Source organism: Oncorhynchus kisutch, linkage group LG16 (genome assembly GCF_002021735.2).
Source record: "Oncorhynchus kisutch isolate 150728-3 linkage group LG16, Okis_V2, whole genome shotgun sequence".
Classification (NCBI taxonomy): domain Eukaryota; kingdom Metazoa; phylum Chordata; class Actinopteri; order Salmoniformes; family Salmonidae; genus Oncorhynchus; species Oncorhynchus kisutch.
The window spans coordinates 30,425,240-30,447,432 of NC_034189.2; the positions used below are offsets into that span (position 1 = coordinate 30,425,240).

The 22,193-nt window shown below is 43.5% G+C and overlaps 1 protein-coding gene across 11 annotated transcripts in view; it reads right to left on the reverse strand.

The window, feature by feature from the left end:
- LOC109906613 (VPS10 domain-containing receptor SorCS2) overlaps positions 1-22,193 on the reverse strand; it is a 327,683-nt gene that overhangs the window by 217,429 nt on the left and 88,061 nt on the right. For all 11 annotated transcript variants that reach the window (XM_031792219.1, XM_031792224.1, XM_031792216.1 and 8 more), the window contains exon 2: positions 19,518-19,585. In XM_031792219.1, the coding sequence (XP_031648079.1) occupies positions 19,518-19,585 (68 nt within the window). The remainder of the gene's footprint in view (positions 1-19,517; positions 19,586-22,193) is intronic.

Genomic DNA, 22,193 nt, shown 5'->3' on the forward strand with positions numbered 1-22,193 from the left:
CACACACACACACACACACACACACACACACACACACACACACACACAGTTTAACATGTACTGCTGAAACAATGTAGACCTCTAGCAGCTGGCTCTCATTTAACTTTATGAACAGGAGAAACACAGGTCCTCACTAAAGAACAACACTTTTAGCAACAATAGGAGTGGAGCACGAATAAAATGGACAATTCTTGTCAAAGTGGAAGCACTCACTGTGGCCTGAATACAACATGTGTTCATAAGAGTGTGTTATGAGTTTGTTGTGTGTATCCTCTTCTCTCCATTCTACCCTGAGAGAATGGGACACGATCCCTTCCGAAGAAATAACGAAGACTCTGTGCCTTCCTTCCTTCCAACTCCTCATCCCCTCCTCTCTCTCTCTCCCTCCCTCCCTCTCCTCCTCCTCGTTCTCTAAAATGGCTGCATTGTGCCGGGCGTCCACACAAGGTTAAAACATGAATGAATGATAGTTCATGAAAACCCCTCTGTTTCGTGTGTTTGTGTGTGTGTGTGTGTGTGTGTGTGTGTGTGTGTACGCCCGTCTCCGTGAGTGTATGCATGCGTCTACCCGCGTACATGCTCAGCCTTGTCACTCATGATCATAGAAGTGAACCAAGGAAAACCATAATCCCTTTTCATTATACTTCAAAGTTCCATAACAAATAACCCACAAATATTAGCCTTCCATAGACAGGATCCAGAGAGGGCAGTAGACCCACAATTCCCATCCCGAAATCCCTGTTAGGCTTGGGCGGTATTCCGTACCGTATACCGGGGTATTTGGAAAAAGCCACGGGATGGTTTTCAATACCGTCAATACTTAAAAAAAAAAATGTGTATATTAGTAGCTACTTTTCAAGCAAATACTGTACCTGCAGTCAACTTGTCATTACATTAGGAGATAAAGAACACTGCGTTCTTCATTTCATCGGGTCACATTATTATGAAGCTTTTGGTAAGTCCCCCTGGTCGCATGCCAGGTGGTGTTTGTTTCCAAGCACACAATGTCAAGAAACCGGAGCCTTGTGAGTCACTCACTTTTGCGCAGTATGCGCCAGGTAATCTAATTGCAGTCTGGGATTGCCAGCTAGATATTTTGCAACTATTAAGTTACCTGGCTAAAATGTACTAAATGCTCTGCAGTCGTGCATCTTGGTTTGCTAATTTAGTAACTACAGTGCCTTGCAAAATTATTCATCCCCCTTGTTTTTTCCTATTTTGTTGCATTACAACCTGTACTTTAAATAGATTTTGATTTGGAATTCATGTAACGGACATACACAAAATAGTCCAAAATAGTCCAAGTTTATTAAAAAGAAATTAAAGCGGGAAAGTGGTGCGTGTATATGTATTCACTCCCTTCAAACCCCCGATCTGACAAGGTACAAATCTGTCGTTCTGCCCCTGAACAGGCAGTTAACCCACTGTTCCAAGGCCGTCATTGAAAATAAGAATTTGTTCTTAACTGACTTGCCTAGTTAAATAAAGGTAAAATAGAATAAATAAAAGAGAGGGCTGTTCACCAAAACTCACGGACCAGGCAAGGAGGGCATTAATCAGAGAGGCAACAAAGATACCAAAGATAACCCTGAAGGAGCTGCAAAGCTCCACATGGGAGATTGGAGTATCTGTCCATAGGACCACTTTAAGCCATACACTCCACAGAGCTGGGCTTTACAGGGACATTCTTGAGGGAAACCTGTTTGAGTCTTCCAGAGATTTGAGACTGGGACGGAGGTTCACCTTCCAGCAGGACAATGACCCTAAGCATACTGCTAAAGCAACACTCGAAATAGTGTGTGCAGCTGTAATTACTGCAAAAGGTGGCTCTACAAAGTATTGAATTTTGGAGGGCTTAATAGTTATGCACGCTCAAGTTCTGTTCTTTTTGTCTTATTTCTTGTTTGTTTCACAATACAAAAATACGTGGTAGGCATGTTGTGTAAATCAAATTATACAAACCCCCAAAAATCTATTTCAATTCCAGGTTATAAGGCAACAAAATAGGAAAAATGTCAAGGGGGGGTGAATACTTTTGCAAGCCACTGTAGTTAGCTATCTAGCTAAGATGTTAGGATCTTCCAAATCAAGCATTCGCTTGGTAACTGCAGAGAATCCCCTGCTGGATCAAGAGCCTTGCTGGCTAATATTTGTGTGTGTGTGTGCAACTGTGAGTAGCATTTCACTTGTATACTTTAGGTCAGAAACTGCACTAAATGCTTGCAATGCGCTCTCCAGCATTTAGTTAGCATTCTCTTTTGGATTCTACATGTACTTGTTAGCGTTGAAAACCTTCAGATTACAAGAGTATCAGTGGGGTTTGCAAACAGCTATGGCACAAGGTTGGTATGAAGGTATGACAATCTGGATACAGCCCAAGCCTAATCCCTGTCTCCATATCCCACTCACCAACCCAAATAGAATCTACCTCAAAGAAAGTCTAAGATCCTCTAATGAATGTAAGTTATAGTGCCAACCCAAACCCCATGCATATCACTGTAGATATAGCCCACATGCTGCAAGGTGCTGCGTGCCAAAAGACTACAAATCGTCCCAGATGTAAGCTAACCCCATCCATCCTGGACTGTCAGCACTGTTGTGCCTATAGAGTGCGAGGTCTGGTACTCAGAGGTTCCTTATGGATTATTTGATTTTTTTTTATAGACATGAAAGGACATAGTTGATAAATGAGAGGAGGGGACGGGAGAGAAAGTAAGTGAGCTAAAGGAAGAAAGAGAGGAAAGTGAGTATGAAAGAAAGGATGGTGGGAGTGAATGAGCATGAGAATGATACAAAGGGAGAAAGAGAGAGACTTTGCCAAGTACTCACCCCCCCCCCCCCTTTCTCACTCTCCCTCCCCCTCTGTCTCTCTCTCTCCTTCCCTCTCTCTCTCCCCCCTATACCTCTCTCACTCCAAGCAGCTGTCTGTAGTTTGGAGGCCTGCTTCTGGTTCCAGGAAGAACAATGTCCAAGGACATGTGAAACTCCTTCCAGATGGCTTGGTGCTCTAGCCCATTGAGTCAGTGTGAAAACCATCTGCAGGCCAGCACTGTAGTGCTGGATCTGAGAGAGCACACACACACACACACACACAAGACAACATCAGATAGTTAATGAGTGAATGCCTGCTACCCCCGTACTGTACTCCTCTCCCGCTCCAGGGCGCTCAGTCACTTAAGACTTCGGCTTTGTCCTTGTTCTCTAATGATGTAATCACTTGGCAAACATCTATACCACATACGATACTGTGCAAACTCTCCATTTCCTGCATGTTATTGCTATTTTCATGGGCCCGCAAAACTGTAAAATGATTTATGATTCGGGTTTCTGGCCAACTGTGTGACTGCACACAGTACCACTGGGATAGGGGGACAGTAACAACTGGGCAGAATCACTGCATGCAATACTGTATATCTTTCTTTTTAAATAGCAACACTGAGGGAAATTACAGAGTTTCTGTCAAATAATAGATATGGATATCTACTATTCAATGTTATCATAGATATGTTATCTTATTCACCCAGTGAAAGTAGCTGAGGGAAAATAGAGTGACAATAATACTAAAGGGACTGCTGGGATCATAACGGTAAGGCCTGCTGCACAGATAAATAAATAGGGTCCCCTGTCAATGCTATTTCTATACTCTCTCTCTTTCTCTCTCTCTCTCTCTCTTTCTCTTTCTCTCTTCAATAACTCTCCCTCTCCACCTCTCTCTCTCTCTCTCTCTTTCTCTCTTCAATCTCCCTCCCTCTCCACCTCCACCTCTCTCCCAATCTCCTTCTCTCCCTCCCTCTCCACCTCCCACTCTCTCTCTCTCCCAATCTCCTTCCCTCCCCACCTCTCTCTCTCTATTTCTCTCTCCCAATCTCCTTCTCTCCCTCCCTCTCTCTCTCTCTCTCTCTCTCCCACTCCTTCTCTCCCTCCCTCTCCACCTCCCTCTCTCTCTCTCTCCCAATCTCCTTCTCTCCCTACCTTCCTCCCTGTGGTGACACCCTTGTCCTCATTAGCACCTCAGCCTGCTAAATCACTCAGCGCTAATATGCCACCATCTTCATCACCACCACCATCATCATCATCATCACCCTCAGCTTGCCATTAGGCTCCGAGGCCATCAGTCACTTACTGTCACCGTCCAACACTGCCAAGAGTGGGTGTTGTGTTAAACTTATCTTCCTCCTCTTCCTCTTCCTCCACCTCCATGTCTCCTGGTACTTAGTGGCCAGTTCATTTGGTACCAGCTACAGTAGTTACCAACTGCGTTGAATTATTTGAGGTATCTGAGAAAACCTCAAGCGGTAAGAGAGTGCCCATTGTTGCCACATAGATGTGCAGCAAGTTCCTGGCATGATTTAAGCTACAGCATAACCCAAGTATCAGATGCACAACCAATTTAACATTTAAAATCCAATACTCGCTTCACCTGCAACAAGTCTGAAGCATCCACAAACCTCTTCTTTATCTATTTATATCCCTCGCTCCCTTTCCTCCATCTCCTCTCCTTATTAGTGATTGTGTGTTCCGGTTCTCTCTATATCTCAGAGAGCCGCTGTGGTGGGCCTTTCCTACTGCCTGCTACCCCAAACACACTCAATTATCCCCAGCATTGAGGATCCACAATGATTTATTAATTCCACATCAATTTCTTTGTTAGGCCGAGCAGTGCGGCCTCCCTCCATCCCTCTCTCTCTCCCTCCATCTGTTTCCCTCCATCCCTCTCTCTCTCCCTCTCCCTCTCCCCGTCCGTCCGTCGGTGTCTGTCTCTCCCTCTCCCTCTCTCCGTCTCTTTCTCTCCCACTCTCTCCCTCTACCTCTCCCTGGGCCATGAAATATGCATGGAGGACTTGAGTGTAATGGGGAAGACGATGCCGCTCGCCTCGATTAACTATTTACAGCCAAGAGACCGTCTGGCCTGAGAGGGGAAAGGAAGATTATAGAGAAAGGAAGAGGGGAGGAAGAGAGAGATAGAGAACGAGTAAGCGGAATAACATGAGGGCCGAGTTGTGGCAGAGGTCAGCCTGGCAGCGGTGGGAGATGGAATGAACAAGGGGAGGAGGGAGGGGTGACAGAGAGAGAGAGAAAGAGAGAGGGAAGGATAAAGTGCTTGAACTATTAAAGAAAAAGCGTCTTTGTGATTATGAAAACTCGATCTGAGCCATTGAAATGGCTAACAGTCAACACATTTCAAATGTGGGATGGATACAGGTGTCTGCCTCTCGAACGTTACTTTGAAGGATCAAGATCAGACAGAGAGAAAAATGGGTCGTGACTCGAGAGCAAAGACCTTACTATCATATTGATTATGACAGACACAGGGGAATGGAATGCAGAGGAAGGAGAGAAACAAAGAGAGAGGGAGACAGTGATAGAGAGAGGAAGAGAGTATGAGAGGAGGAGATGCGATTGTGACAAGTTTGAAGTGTACCCCCTACTGCTGTGTGCCTGATGGAGGCCTCGGGCATCTCTCTTTCTTGCTCTTTCCCTCTCTCTATGTGTCAAGTCCCATGCTTGCACTTTGTGGACCTTTGTGTGTGCATGTTTGCATGTGTCTATGCATGTGTGTGTGTGTGTGTGTGTGTGTGTGTGTGTGTGTGTGTGTGTGTGTGTGTGTGTGTGTGTGTGTGTGTGTGTGTGTGTGTGTGTGTGTGTGTGTGTGTGTGTGTGTGTGTGTGTGTGTGTGTGTGTATGAAAGGTGTCGGTGTGATGAGGGTCCGTCAAAGGATCTTCTCCTACATTATGAAGCCCCCTGGAGGGAGAAGATGGGGTTTGGGGGGGTAAGAGGTTGATGAGGGGGGGGGGGGGGGGGTTCTCTCTCTCTCTCTCTCTCTCTCTCTCTCTAGCAGCCTGTCATCAGTTCAAAAGAAGTGTGAAGAACACATGAATTATACATCCCAGCTGGTCTTTCACACTAACAGGACATGTGTGAGGCGTGTGTGTGTGACTATGCAGTCACGTACGTGGATATGCAGCTCCACACTGTTCTGAGATCCTCAAAGTTGTTTGAAGAACCTTACGGGTTCTTGGCACTGAACAATGCCCCCAAAAAGTACTTCCAAGAACCCCATAGGAGGTGGGGTTGATCGAGGAACCTCGTTAGTTCTCAAGGGGGTTCTTTCAGGAACCTAACTGCCCAACTGAAAAATTAGAAAACTGAGAAAACAGCAGGGAAGGTTTCTCCCTTGTATGATCACAATTGATATTATGTTGATACCATGAGCAAATGGCTGTGTTGTTTGACACTTTTTCCCTTGTCAATTTCTTTCCTGAAACAGACAACGGACACAGTTCAATGGAAGTTAATCAACAAAGAGGTAAGAATATGTTGAAGGCTATAGCTGCATTGGCCTGAACTGCCCACTTATTTGTGTGTCTGTGGTGTGTACAATTGGCATTGGTTTGTCACATAATGTTACGCAGATCACATGTAGGCTAGCTGATCTTTATGATTGGTTTCTCTAAAACCGTATAGGACTCAGTCCCAGCATCCATCTTCCTCCTCCCTGACCTCTTCAATGAAGATCCCAGAGGTCTCTACATTATGGACAAGGTGTGTGTGTGAAAACCGGTGTCAAAAGTGAACCCCCCCCCCCATTCACGTTTACCACAAAAACCAAGGTATGAACACGGTCTAGTGCACGTTTTGTTAATCATCTGTGTAATTATGATTTTTGCACTCACAGACTTCACCCTCCCTACACCACTGATGAATCTAGTGTAACTGGATATCTGTTGGACCATCATGCACTGCAGAATCCTTCTGGCTATAGATACGAAGGATATCACCACACACATCAACAGGCCAGAGGACATACTGATTGAACTTGGAGCTCTGCTGGGAGTTGACCTCATATTTAGATTTTTGAATTTGGCTTTGCCACTAAAATCATAATAAACACTGACAGCAAAAATGTTGTGTTCTTGTCATTATTGTTATGCTGATTAATAATAATAATACTGATAATAATGTAGAGGTTCCCCCACAGTTTCAATTTGAAGAACCCCTCCACGATCATTCAGGAAGCTTTTCTTTTTAGAGTGTCCCGCCTGCTTTAAACAAAGTGTGTCTGTTCATGCGTGTGTGACACAGGTTTGTGAATACGTATGTATGAATAAAAATGTACGGCACAGAAAGACTCTTTGAATGTGAGTCAATGTGTGTGTGTGAAAGAGAAAGAGGGAAACAGAGGGAGAGACAGAGAGAACAAGTGAGAGAGACAAGGGGAGAGGCAAGAAGAGAGACAAGGCGAGAGACAAGGAGAGAGGGAGTAAGAGAGAGAATGAGAGAGAGAATCTGTGTTTCCTAATCCTTGTCTGTCTCAGCTCTTGTGTGCCGGGCTTACGTCCCAGAGATTATTGCATGTGGCTCACCTCAAATTCTTCAGATTGGCTCTGTCAACACACACTCAGGTTTAACATCCCCTCTTACTAATGCAGCAACAAATCTCCCATCCCCAAATACATGATCCACACCCCAGCTCCTTACTCACGCCAACCAGTCACAGCCGTTCGAGTACTGTTTTGTAAAATGTTAGTCCTTTAAAGTAAATGCTGAGTGAAAATCTCACTTTTAAAAGTTCATAATGTTGTTGACTCGTCCTACACTAAAAAAAAGGGGGGGGTTCTACCTGGAAACAAAATGGTTCTCGCTGGAACCAAAAAGGGTTCTCCTGTGGGGACAGCCCCCCCAAAAAATGTAGGTTCTAGATAGCAGCTTTTTTTCAAAGAGTGTATACTCCTATTTGTGGCCAAAGCATGAATTGGGGAAAAAACACTTAAAAAAAACAAACACCTTAAACTTGTATCTCCAACAGACCGTTTCAACGATGCTTTCTATTTCCTCATAGAACTTGATGTCATGTTGGCTCTTTGTCTGAGCTGGCCAATCAGCGGTCATATCGCGTTCATATTTTCTATGACCGGTATACGCCCACACCATTCTGTTGTTGGGATACGCACACGCCATGTTTTTTTTAACATCATTTCAACATATTGTAATCCATTATAGGTCATATTTCATAGAAATCTTGAAACACTGGACAGTTACTTTGACCTTTATTTAAACAGGTTATTCCTCCATGAGAAAAGCTAAATGCCCAGGCTACAATGGCACAATGGTTCTGTGTCCATTTGGATGACCAACATTCAATGTGACTTCCTTTATGTACATACAGTAAGGCTAAGGGGTTTATCATCTGGTGTGGGGGTACTACATTGTACAGTACAGTAGAGTGACTCAGGCTATTGCTATTTCCTGTTTCTCTAACTGAAGAGTCTGGGCAAACGAAGACAAATGTTGACATGCCTCGACCATATGATGATTGATAGCAATGATAGCGCGGAGACTCTGACATGCTAATTCATCATTGGAGATAATAGGGACAGTGAGAGACCACAGCTGAAGTCTGGATATCTGGATATGGGGGCCCCTGCAGCTGTTATAGACATGGTGTGAATCCCAAATTGCTCCCTATTCCCTAGAAGTGCATTACTTAAATAGGGAATATAGGGAGCAATTCTGGACGCATCCCATTTCTTGAACAGCTGCAAGAGAGTGTAGTGAGGTCTCTTGCTAAGGACTTCCGAGGAGTAGGAACTTGTGCCAGAAACTAAAAGCACACCAGAAGTTCTGGGGGTAAACTGAGGGGAAGGAATGTGAGATAATGCACTCAAAAAGGGGAGCAAAAGTGCTCTGAGGTTCACGGTAAGGTGAATGCTCCCTCAACGGCACATGCACATATGCACACACACACACACACACACACACACACACACATACATACATACATACACATACACACATACATACACATACACATACGCAAGCAAGGTAGCTTGTCCATACACACAAACCTGGGCCCATACACGCACACACATACACACACAGTGAGGGCGTGTGGTGTGTTAACGTTCTGCGTTCCCCCTCTCACCGTGAGGTCTGGGCCCCTGACCGTGCACAACCACTTGAGTTAAAACAGAATACAGAGGAACAACAACAGCCTCATCATCGCCATGGCGATCACATCAATTATTGACCAGTGCCAGCCTGCTGCGTCTCCTTTTACCCTCCACTAGTGGCAGGGGTCACATAGAAAGAGGGAGGAAGGGAGAGAGAGAGAGAGAGAGCATACCCCCAGGGTCCCCTCAGGCACAACAGTACGGGGCCCACTACAGAAATTTGTCACGTTCCTCCCATGCACACTTTCTCTACTCTGCAATCCCTCTACTCCTCTCTCCGTCCCTGTCTTCTCCCCTTTGTTTCTCTCTTTCTTTAATCTCAATCTCTTTTCCCTCTCTTTCTTCTGTCCCCGTCTCTGTCAGAATCAATAGAGCGAGGGAAGAGAGCGAGAGATTGCGAAATAAGTGTGTGCGGTAGGGGAATAGCAGGCCTGTTGTTCATGTTGCTATCTCAATATAGATGTGATTGACAGGGCTCCCGAGGGGCGCAGCGGTCTAAGGCACTGCATCTCAGTGCAAGAGGTGTCACTACAAACCCTGGTTTGATTCCATTCTGTATCAAACCGGCTGTGATTGGGAGTCCTGTAGGGCGGCGCACAATTGGCCCAGCGTCGTCCGGGTTAGGGTTTGGCCGGGGTAGGCCGTCATTGCAAATAAGAATTGACTTGCCTAGTTAAATAAAGGTTAAATAAATAACAAATTGGTAAGCTATAACCCTCCACTTGGTCAGTTTCTAGGCCCATATGGAGCAATTGTAAAATCTTCCTATACAATGTAAGGCACATACTCTGCCTTATTTAATTCAAACACAAACTGAAATACTTTTTGGAAATAAACATCCCAGGTTGGTTGACAATGCCTCAACATCATGGTACACGTTCAGTGTTTACCCCCTTCGGATGACACAGAGAGCCATTCTATATTTTAGCTGGTGATCCTGGGACAGCTATAACAGAGTCAAGGCCCAGGTTATTGGAATCAGAGACATTAAACCCACATGGCTGACGTCAGAGCTCTGGCGAAAGCCGAACACTCCACAGACACATGTGCAAAAGAGACATTTTCACTAAATCCAATAAGCTACGGTGAAGCAGTATGCACTTTGTTTGTCCCTATTTTTCCCCCCAAAAAAACTTTTTCTTATCTGAGCATAACCAGAAACAGACTGGTTTTACACAGATTTGTTTCAGTAGGGAAATGTAGCTAAGGCACAGACACATTTTTCGGGGCGCTTATAATTGACCAGCAAGACGTGCCGCACTTATAATGATCAATATTTCGTTTCTCGTCCGCTGTGCCTAAGCGAGACTATCTGTAATAGATCAATCTCATTTGATGTTCTCTAAGAACTAACCAAATTAAGGCAATGAAACTGAGAGCAACCACAGACTCCATCTCTCCAGAGCCCAGTTCACATAGCATTGTCCCACACCACAAACCCATTATCTGTTCTGGTTTAATCCTAATTGAAAAAACATGGGATCACTTCTCCCTTCCAGAATCCAGCAATGACTGAGACAGGAAATGTTTCTACAGATACTTTATCTTTCTGCTTAATCACAGGAAAGTAAAAGGGACAGTTTGTGGCCGACATACCTGGGTTCCTCACGGAAATGTTCAACCTTAACCAGAACCCCTCCAATTTAGGAGAACTGACAAGAAATACAGAGTGAGTAAGGGAGGGGTAAGCAGACAGACGCCAACCAGATCTATCTCCTTTCACCTTGTAGTGGTTGATGTCGCCCACACCCAAAAAAAATCACATTCAAGCAAGTCCACAGAACTCCAAAGGCAAGCCCATGACATGGGTTTAAACTCACTGACCCAGAAGCCTTGCAGTCTCTCTCTCTCTTGTCTTCTCAGCTAACTGTCCTCCAGAGCAACGCCGAGCAATCGCCTTGGGTCTTGATTTACACCACTTGACAGAGTGCGGTGCCGAGCCCATTCATCATCTGCATCTTCTTCCCTGTTTGATCCCAAGCTTAAGGACAACAACGTCCAGACTCAAGGATAATGGTTGCAAATGCCAGAGCCCACATGCGCTTGCGAGCAGGAGTTGTGACAGAGAGAGATTTCAATTTTGTGCAGATTTGGGATATACATTTTAAAATAAATTATAAATATAGTTTAATTATTAATTGTTCTATCATGATGGAACGGTTCCCAAACACTATATCCTAGACACCCAACTGAGCAACCCAAAAACTAAGGAGAAGTCCTTATTTGTTTTATAGGCCTACTGTAAGTAGCCTATATGCAGCCAAGACAGAAAGATAAACACGGTCAGAGACATAGAGAGCAGCACTACCCCCTCGAGAGTCTGAGCCTGCCTGGCAGGGTTGGTCCAACAAAGCCAAAGCCCCCAGACGGGTGAGCATAATATACAATACATTTTTCAAAGCTGCTAATGAGAACCTTGACAAACTTGTACCTAGCTGGTGGGAATTCCGGTGGGGTGACCCCACCCAGGTAGTGGCAGTGTTAGCAACGCTAGCTGCAGTAACCCATGGGGTTGTGGTCACACACGGACAATCAGAGAGGGGGGAAATTATTGTGGCCCTGGTGTTACAAAAAAATCAAAGGTCTGACTGCACAGAGATGCTTGGGAAGATGCTCACAACGGGGGACCAGCGTGTGTGTGTTTCAGGGTAAGTGGGTGTATCTGAGCTCCATCAGTTAGGACTTGACATTGGTTAATCAAATCTCCCCATTCTTGCTAAATGTTGCATGCATTCTCGAACAGCTACAACTCTATATGCCTTTGCATGTCAAGTCCTTTCTCGAGTTGGGCTCGGGGATGGAACAACTGTTGAACATCTGAGCTTGTGGTTGTTTGTGGGGGAAGGGTGGGGAGTGTGTGTGTGTCCCACAACTGTTGCTATGGGGTAATGATGTTAGGGACAACATAGGATGAATCACATGAATTGTTTGCCAAAATAATAATTGTTTGCCGAAAATCTAATTTTTGTAATGCCAAATCCTGGATATCCGTAGGTAACAATCCATCTTCTGAACTGCCTACATTGTTACACATATTATTAGTTTGTTGTGGGCATAAATGAAGATATGCAAAACTTTTTAATAAATATATTTTTTATGAAAATAATTGTATACAATGCAATCGAGGTGAGGGTGTTGTAAATGCTTTAATGCATTGATCTACTTCTGTTCTGTGAGTGGCACTCTGTGCTCTTTACAAAGGATGGGTCCCTAATCGCTCAAAGGCCCTAGAATCCAGATGGACAGGGTTGGTCTGCCAGTCACAGGGAGGACAACCCAACTTGGGATGAGGGGAAGTTTTAATGAGTGGAATAGTGGAGAACAATTAGAGGTTTACTCAGTAGCAGTGCAAATATCATGGTACAGCTATTTGGACACGCAATCATTATGGTACTTTTTAATGATACGTTTACAAACATACAGTGCATTCAGAAAGTTGTCAGACCCCTTTGACTTTATCCACATTTTGTTACATTACAGCCTTGTTCTAAAATGGCTTAAATACATTTTTCCCTCATCAATCTACATACAATACTCCATAATGATAAAGCAAAAACAGGTTTTTAGAAATATGGCAAATGTATTAAAAAAAAAAACAGAAATACCTTTTTCATTGTCATTATGGGGTATTGTGTGTAGATTGATGAGGGGATTTTTAAATTTTTTAATCCATTTTAGAATAAGGCTGTAATGTAACAAAATGTGGAAAAAGTCAAGAGGTCTGAATACTTCCCGAATGCACTGTATATTATGATAAATAGAACTTAAACGTTATCTCATTATATATCTCATTATGGTAAATGGTGAAATAAGTATAGCCAGTTATAATTGCAATGACTTAGCAGATAATAAAAAAAGACAATCAGTATTTACCTGGCTAGAAGAGAAGGAATATAATATCTATTGTTTACAGGAAACTCATTCAACATTTTTAGATGAAGTTGTGTGGAAAAAAATACTGATGGGGGAGGGGGGGTGAAATATACTTCTCCCATGGGCAAAGAAACTCAAAAGGGGTTTAATTAATTAACAATAATTTTGATCCGAATGTGCAAAATGTCCAAACAGATCTGCAAGATAGATGGATTATTTTAAATCCTATTGGACCATAAACAGATTTGGATCATTAATCTATACAGTCCAAATAATGATGATCCACGTTTCTTTGAAAATATATAGAAAATAATGTATGAAGTCTACAAGCAATACAATACTCTATTATTATGCTGGGAGATTCTAATACAGTTTTAAATGCCTCAACGGACCGTAAAGGAAATTACAGTACAAACTATCACCCTCATGACACATATCATGGATACATTGGAACTTGTGGATATGGAGGCTTAAATATCCTGGCTCGGTAAGATATTGAGCCTCCGCCATGTATCAAGCTAGTTGTCTTGACTACTTCCTTATGTCATCAACGCTGGCACCAAAAGTTTTTAAAAAGTGTTGATTGGGGACAGAATGTGGACACCCCATAAAATAATTGGTACATATATTCATCTTAAAAAATGTCCATGTGGGGAGGATATTGGAAAATAACGGAGATGTTATCTAGACAGGCGTGAGCCTTTCCAAATCATGCCCAATCAATTGAATTGACCACAGGTGGACTCCAATCAAGTTGTAGAAACATCAAGGATGATCAATGGAAACAGGATCCACCTGAGCTCAATTTCGAGTCTCATAGCAAAGGGTCTGAATACTTATGTAAATAAGGTATTTCTGTTTGTTTTTTTACATTTTGAATACACTTGCAAAAATGTCTAAATTGGGGTACTTTGTCATTATGGGGTATTGTGTGTAGATTGATGAGGATTGTTATTTTATTGAATCCATTTTTAGAATAAGGCTGTAAACATCACTACATTTGGAAATAGTGACGGGGAATGAATACTTTCAGAAATCACTGTAGATATATTTTTGTAAATATATATAAATGGGGGATTGGAAATGATGCAGACAGTATATGATAGTAATGTATACGAAATGCTTCAGTCTGGTTTTAGACCCCATCATAGCACTGAGACGGCACTTGTGAAGGTGGTAAATGAAATTTTAATGGCATCGGACCGAGGCTCTGCATCTGTCCTCGTGCTCCTAGACCTTAGTGCTGCTTTTGATACCATCGATCACCACATTCTTTTGGAGAGATTGGAAACCCAAATTGGTCTACACTGACAAGTTCTGGCCTGGTTTAGATCTTATCTGTCGGAAAGATATCAGTTTGTCTCTGTGAATGGTTTGTCCTCTGACAAATCCACTGTAAATTTCGGTGTTCCTCAAGGTTCCGTTTTAGGACCACTATTGTTTTCACTATATATTTTACCTCTTGGGGATGTTATTCGGAAACACAATGTTAACTTTCACTTCTATGCGGATGACACACAGCTGTACATTTCAATGAAACATGGAACAGCTTTTTTCCATCTACGTAACATTGCAAAAATCTGAAACTTTCTGTCCAAAAATGATGCAGAAAAATGTATCCATGCTTTTGTCACTTCTAGATTAATCAAATCAAATCAAATTTATTTATATAGCCCTTCGTACATCAGCTGATATCTCAAAGTGCTGTACAGAAACCCAGCCTAAAACCCCAAACAGCAAGCAATGCAGGTGTAGAAGCACGGTGGCTAGGAAAAACTCCCTAGAAAGGCCAATACCTAGGAAGAAACCTAGAGAGGAACCAGGCTATGTGGGGTGGCCAGTCCTCTTCTGGCTGTGCCGGGTGGAGATTATAACAGAACATGGTCAAGATGTTCAATGTTCATAAATGACCAGCATGGTCGAATAATAATAAGGCAGAACAGTTGACTAGTTGACAGATTAGACTACTGCAATGCTCTACTTTCCGGCTACCCGGATAAAGCACTAAATAAACTTCAGTTGGTGCTAAATACGGCTGCTAGAATCCTGACTAGAACCAAAAAATTTGATCATATTACTCCAGTGCTAGCCTCTCTACACTGGCTTCCTGTCAAAGCAAGGGCTGATTTCAAGGTTTTACTGCTAACCTACAAAGCATTACATGGGCTTGCTCCTACCTATCTCTCTGATTTGGTCCTGCCTACACGTACGCTACGGTCACAAGACGCAGGCCTCCTAATTGTCCCTAGAATTTCTAAGCAAACAGCTGGAGGCAGGGCTTTCTCCTATAGAGCTCCATTTTTATGGAACGGTCTGCCTACCCATGTCAGAGACGCAAACTCGGTCTCAACCTTTAAGTCTTTACTGAAGACTCATCTCTTCAGCGGGTCATATGATTGAGTGTAGTCTGGCCCAGGAGTGGGAAGGTGAACGGAAAGGCTCTGGAGCAACGAACCGCCCTTGCTGTCTCTGCCTGGCCGGTTCCCCTCTTTCCACTGGGATTCTCTGCCTCTAACCCTATTACAGGGGCTGAGTCACTGGCTTACTGGGGCTCTCTCATGCCGTCCCTGGAAGGGGTGCGTCACCTGAGTGGGTTGATTCACTGATGTGGTCATCCTGTTTGGGTTGGCGCCCCCCCTTGGGTTGTGCCATGGCGGAGATCTTTGTGGGCTATACTCGGCCCTGTCTCAGGATGGTAAGTTGGTGGTTGAAGATATCCCTCTAGTGGGGTGGGGTTATATCCTTCCTGTTTGGCCCTGTCCGGGGTGTCCTCGGATGGGTCCACAGTGTCTCCTGACCCCTCCTGTCTCAGCCTCCAGTATTTATGCTGCAGTAGTTTATGTGTCGGGGGGCTAGGGTCAGTTTGTTATATCTGGAGTACTTCTCCTGTCCTATTCGGTGTCCTGTGTGAATCTAAGTGTGCGTTCTCTAATTCTCTCCTTCTCTCTTTCTTTCTCTCTCTCGGAGGACCTGAGCCCTAGGACCATGCCCCAGGATTACCTGACATGATGACTCCTTGCTGTCCCCAGTCCACCTGGCCATGCTGCTGCTCCAGTTTCAACTGTTCTGCCTTATTATTATATGACCATGCTGGTCATTTATGAACATTTGAACATCTTGGCCATGTTCTGTTATAATCTCCACCCGGCACAGCCAGAAGAGGACTGGCCACCCCACATAGCCTGGTTCCTCTCTAGGTTTCTTCCTAGGTTTTGGCCTTTCTAGGGAGTTTTTCCTAGCCACTTCTACACCTGCATTGCTCGCTGTTTGGGGTTTTAGGCTGGGTTTCTGTACAGCACTTTGAGATATCAGCTGATGTACAAAGGGCTATATAAATACATTTGATTTGATTTGAGTTACATTGATGGAAGCCACAATCTATCTGTAATATTAAAGCTGATCTACTGATGTGACTGCACAGCCTTTATGGAGCTGACTTGAAACCAATGCCCCCCCCCCCCCCCCCCACACACATGTATTTATTAGAATTTTTATTTAACCTTTATTTAACTAGGCAAGTCAGTTAAGAACAAATTCTTATTTACAATGACGGCCTACCCTTAACTCAGACGACGCTGGGCCAATTGTGCGCCGCCCAATGGGACTCCCAATCACGGCCGGTTGTGATACAGCCTGGAGTCTAACCAAATCATCATAATGGCACAACACCATGGCGGCCATTTTAGCTCCTTACAAAAACATGCAAATTCTCTTCATGCTACGGACCATGAAAGAGAGAGGCTAACGACATCCAGTGTATGTGCCAGATTGTTCACCTTTCTACATCTCTTTTTTCCCCCCCACCAGACTGGTTTGTCATGGTGAAAATAAAATCATCATTCGGGAGTAACAACATTAAAACATCAAAATGGAGCAGGGTGGAAATATGTACATTATTCATTTGGCTTCGAGAGAGAGAGACAGGCAGTCACACCTAATGAGCGGCCAGCACTTTGAAGTGGAGAGAACCCAGAGTGAGGCGAAGGGAATGAATTAAGTACTGCCGTGAGACACATTCAATGTTTGTGAATGATATCTAGACGGCTTTCTTTCTCTACCCAGTGTCCTTATGACTAGCACCCTGACAATTGATGGCTTATGATCTAGAATCCCTAATTGTATGTGGAGGAGTGACTGGTTCTGAGCTAGTTTTGAAACATTGAAGGAAGTGGCAATGCCATTGCCGACTGGGCAGTTCTATTCGAGGCTGCTCTGTTCTGCCTGTCAGGCCCAGTCATGACCAGGGTTGGGTAGGTTACTTTCTAAATGTAATCCATTACAGTCCGACATTTTAATCAGTAACATCATTTTTGGATTACCAAAAGTCAATATTGTAATCTGATTGCTTTCATTTACTATTTGATTACTTTCCCCTTAATAGACATTAGAAGAAGTAAAAAATGAATATTACCAATTGAAAGACATCTATTGCAAGGATTCATCTAAGATTTGACATAAATGTATGTTGCATTTTACTTTATGGGTTGGTTATGTAGGCTTCTAACCCATTGCTATCTACTACAGATAATAGTAGGATTAGGCTATAGCTTTACATTAAATACCAAAGTCTGTCATATTTCCAATCATTCCAAATAATTTACCCCCTGATCTTCAAGAATAGGACATAAATATGGAAATATAGAATAGCCAAATTGTTTTACCTGAGCAGCAAAACCAAAAACAAAGGATTTATTAGCCTACTCTGTTGTTTATTCTTTTGTAGTCATGGAGGACTGATTGGGCTCATTGCTTCAAGTTGTAAAATAAATGCTGCTCTCATGGAATGGCATCCTTTGTGCACTACCGAAAAGAGCTATTTGCATGTGACAAATGTATGCCCTATAGGCCTTTTGTTTATGTTTTTGTTGGTGACACTTTGATATCGATAATTTGCAGCTCTTTAAGTCTTTCAAAAGTGTGCAAGTGTCACCATCGTCGTCAAGGAAATGACCGGACCAATGTGCAGGTGTGGAAAGCGTACATTCTTTAATTTTAAATGTCGCCAACAAAACAATAAAACGAACGTGAAGCCGTGAAGCTCTGTAAGGCTATACATGCCACTAACAAAGACAACAACCCACTTTGAGAAAAGGAAAAAAGGCTGCCTAAATATGATTTCCAATCAGAGACAACGATAGACAGCTGTCCCTGATTGAGAATCATACCCGGCCAAAAACAAAGAACCAGAAAGCATAGACTTTCCCACCCGAGTCACACCCTGACCAAACAGACAGAGAATAAAAGGATCTCTACGGTCAGAGCGTGACAGCAAGTTTGATCATGTGTCCATTAGACTTATTATTTATCATTTTTTAATCAGCACAATTTAAAAAGAGCAATAAAAGCCCCACTCATGGTCTTCTCAAATTAAATGTGTTTTTGGTAGTATGGAACACAATACCACAGAGGAGTTTAGAAGGGAGGAAACACAGAGATGTCAAATTCTTTTTGATTCTATGGGAGGATCTGACTCTATGGGAGGAACTCCCTCAAATGTTTTATTCCATAGGTTGGGATCCGCACTATGCAGCTGTTGCAAGAGCGTATTTGTCACTGGCTGTCCACTGGTCGCAAAAACAGCAGCTTAAATTTTTTCACTTCAAGCGTTATTGGGTTAAAATACACATATGCATTTATGAACAGCCATCCACAACAACCACAATCCATAAGGCACAAATAGCTAAATGAGAGAGCAGCAGTGTGATTCACATCTATGCACTATGTAGATATCAATAATAAGTGATGTCCGTATCGCTATAGACTACATCACTGCTGTCGTCCTTACCTCCAAGCCTTTATTCAAGTTGGATAATCTTTGGATGCCGACAGCAGTCGCACCATTGGAAGACATAGTTTGCACTGTAGCCTACAAATGCCTATTCCTGCTCTTTTCCCGAGATCCCATCTGCTGTGTCGTCATAGTGGTCTCTGACTTGTGGTCAGACTCCCTAAGGCGGAACAAACTTAAAGGTAAACTCCACCCAAAAACTATCTTTTGGTATTTGTTTCATTAGTCCATTGTTGATATCGTCCCAAAATGTTTTGCACGTCAGCAATCAAGTTTAAGATATGCAACTTTCAAAATACAGAAATCTGGCCCGTGTGACACATTTTTGAAAGTTACATCTTCATTGCTGATAAACATTTTGGGAATATATCAACAACGGACTGATGAAACAATTTTTTTTTTTAAGTGGTTTTTTCGGTGGAGTTTTCCTTTAAACTTGAGCCTTTGTTTCAATGCTGATTTGAAAGGAATTGAGAAAGGTGTCAATTTTTGGGGGCGGAAACATCCTTTCTGAATTTCAAAAGTGATCCGAGAAGTAATCATCTCGTTTTTCAAAAGTATCTGCAATCTGATGACAATATTGTTGCTGGTAAAGTAATGGATTAAAGTTACAGTATTTTTTTGTAATCCGTTACATGTAACGGATTACATGCAATACACTGGCCTGTCCTGTGCCACGATGACATACTATCTGTCCAAAGAGATGCCCGCTCTCACGCCCGCTGAGGTTTCGTCTTTCTTCCACTCTGTTCTGTCTGTACTCAGTGCCACGGTGTCTTCTGAGAAGCACAGCAACGAGATAAATCAACCCAAGGCCCTAACCTAACCGCATGCAACTGTATTGATATGTGGACAGGGCTAAACGCACACGTAAACAAACAGACACACAGCCTTTTGATCCTACCTCCAGAGGGAGCTCTCCAGAACCTTGCTGGAGTCACCGTGGTAGTACTTGGTCAGGATGAGGATGACCTGAGGAAGAGGAGAGATGAAGGGTGAGTCACAACTGCACAACAAAGTTGGAACCGGTTTCACAGATGGCACGGTAATTGTCGCAAAAGTAACAGTATTTGGTTTGATTCAAATGGATCAAAAAGGTGTTTTTCAATTTCAAAATGATTTTCCTTGTCTTTGGGGAATTCTGCTTCCTGGCCCTTCTACTGATTATGCTAAGATTTGTTTGAGGGAGCGCAGAGAGACTATTACCCTATAGAAATAGCTGTCTTGTTTGCCTCTTTAATTTTAGAAGGAAATGTTTTCAGAGTGCTACCCTCCCACTACCCCCACGCAAGCCAAATGATGTGTTTTGTTTAATGCTGAGTATAATTTCAGGACATGCTTCAAATATGAACCCCTTTTATTATTATATTCAAGTACAAGTGCTGAACATCAGGTTTTGGGGGAAGAAAAGCCACCTTTAATATACAACTCAACAGAAACCTCTAAAATCTATTATTCATAGAACCAGGGCATCTTGGTCAAATGTAAAAAAAACAACAACTGTGAGTTTGTGTGTATGTGTGTGCGTGTCCCACTACTTCATTCATCTTTCATATTTTCTGAGGACTCCCCGTTTTGACAGCAGTTGTGTGGCCTGATGGGAGTGCGTTGAAATGGCGAGAGGTCGGTGCAGGAGGATCAGGGAGTGCAGTTAGTCCTGGGGGTTTGATTGGAAGGTTGGTGCAGTGAGGTGTTAGGAGCCAGGGAAGAAGAGACTGGGGCTTGGAGAAGCTGATTGGCCAAGGGCCCTGGCCTGAAGCAGAGGCAGTAGTCCGTTTAGCTTTTATAACATGTTTGACCATAATAGAGCTATAACAAACCCTGAGGTCAACATAAACCCTAGAATACAGCTATACCACACAACTGGCAAAGACTACTGGGTGAAAACAATTGTGGGTGGTCTCTGAAAAAGAAGTGGGCAAGGGGCCACAAATTACTTTAGGTTGTGAACCTCTAATGGATTCCTTTGTCAGATAAAATGAAAGTGATGTTGTTCTCTTAACCTCTTTTGATAAGACACTTGGCCGCAGGCCAAACTATTTCCCACAAATCTGTTTTAATCCAGTGAAAACATTTGGCCTAGCCCCTCACAAACCTTTAGCAGGGCCCCAGGCACAAGCGTTGCCCCCTCATGCCAGGGAAGAGCAGTGCAGCAAAGGGCATTTTAGTCCAAGAGGACAACGGTCCTCTTGACAGAGGCTGAATCCTCTGGAGGCTGAACCCTCTGGAGGCTGAGCTGAGTCTTTAAAGCCCACAGTGGGACTCGGGAGAGGTTTACATTATTCTGCACAACCCAGAATTGGTCATTCAGAGCTCCACATCTGTGGAACACTGAGTGTACTTTGAGAGTAGCTCCAAGCCCCTGTCCACAAAACCGAGCCAATTTCTATCAAAAAGTACTATTTTGAGTCTCAAGACACATTTTCTCAAAGCGACTCAAGCTCAAAGTTCTATCCCTGGTGTAGCTTGGGCTTCTGAAGATGCTTTGAGACCAGTGGAACAGAACCGATGACAATCGTCCGAGCAGTCAACTGCCAAACTCGATAACAGCCGTCATACTATAACTATAATACTAAATATATCCACGTCTCCAAATAATTGATTAAAACACACTGTTTTGCAATATAGGTCTACAGTAGCCTCAGCAGTACGCCTATAGGGAGGTCAGAGGCCTGGCCGTGTGGTGCCAGGACAACAACCTCTCACTCAACGTGATCAAGACAAAGGAGATGATTGTGGACTACAGGAAAAAGAGGACCGAGCACGCCCCCATTCTCATCGACGGGCTGTAGTGGAGCAGGTTGAGAGCTTCAAGTTCCTTGGTGTCCACATCACCAACAAACTAACATGGTCCAAGCACACCAAGACAGTCATGAAGAGGGCACTACAAAACCTATTCCCCCTCAGGATATTTTGCATGGGTCCTCAGCTCCACCATCGAGAGCCTGGTTGCATCACTGCCCGGTATGGCAATTGCTCGGTCTCCAACCGCCATCCAGGACCTCTATACCAGGCGGTGTTAGAGCAAGGCCCTAAAAATTGTCAAACACTCCAGCCATCCTAGTCATAGACTATTCTCTCTGCTACCGCAAGGCAAGTGGTATCGGAGCGCCAAGTCTAGGTCCAAGAGGCTTCTAAACAGCTTCTCCCCCCAAAGCCATAAGACTCCTGAACATCTAATCAAATGGCTACCTTTATGCATTGCCCCCCTCTTTTATACTGCTGCTACTCTCTGTTATTATCTATGCATAGTCACTTTAACTCTACCGACATGCACATATTACCTCAATTACCTCGACTAACTGGTGCCCCCGCACACTGACTCTATGTCGGTACCCCCTGTATTTAGCCTCAATATTGTTATTTTACTGCTGTGTAGCGGCAGATTTCCTCTTCGTCGGAAGAGGAGTAGGGATCGGACCAAGCTGCAGCGTTGTAATTGTTCATGACGATTTATTACAAACGAACTGAACACTGAAATACAAAACAATAAACGATGTGATGAAACCGAAAACCGAAACAGTACCGTGTGGTGACAAACACTCACACAGAAACAAACACCCACAAACCAACAGTGCAA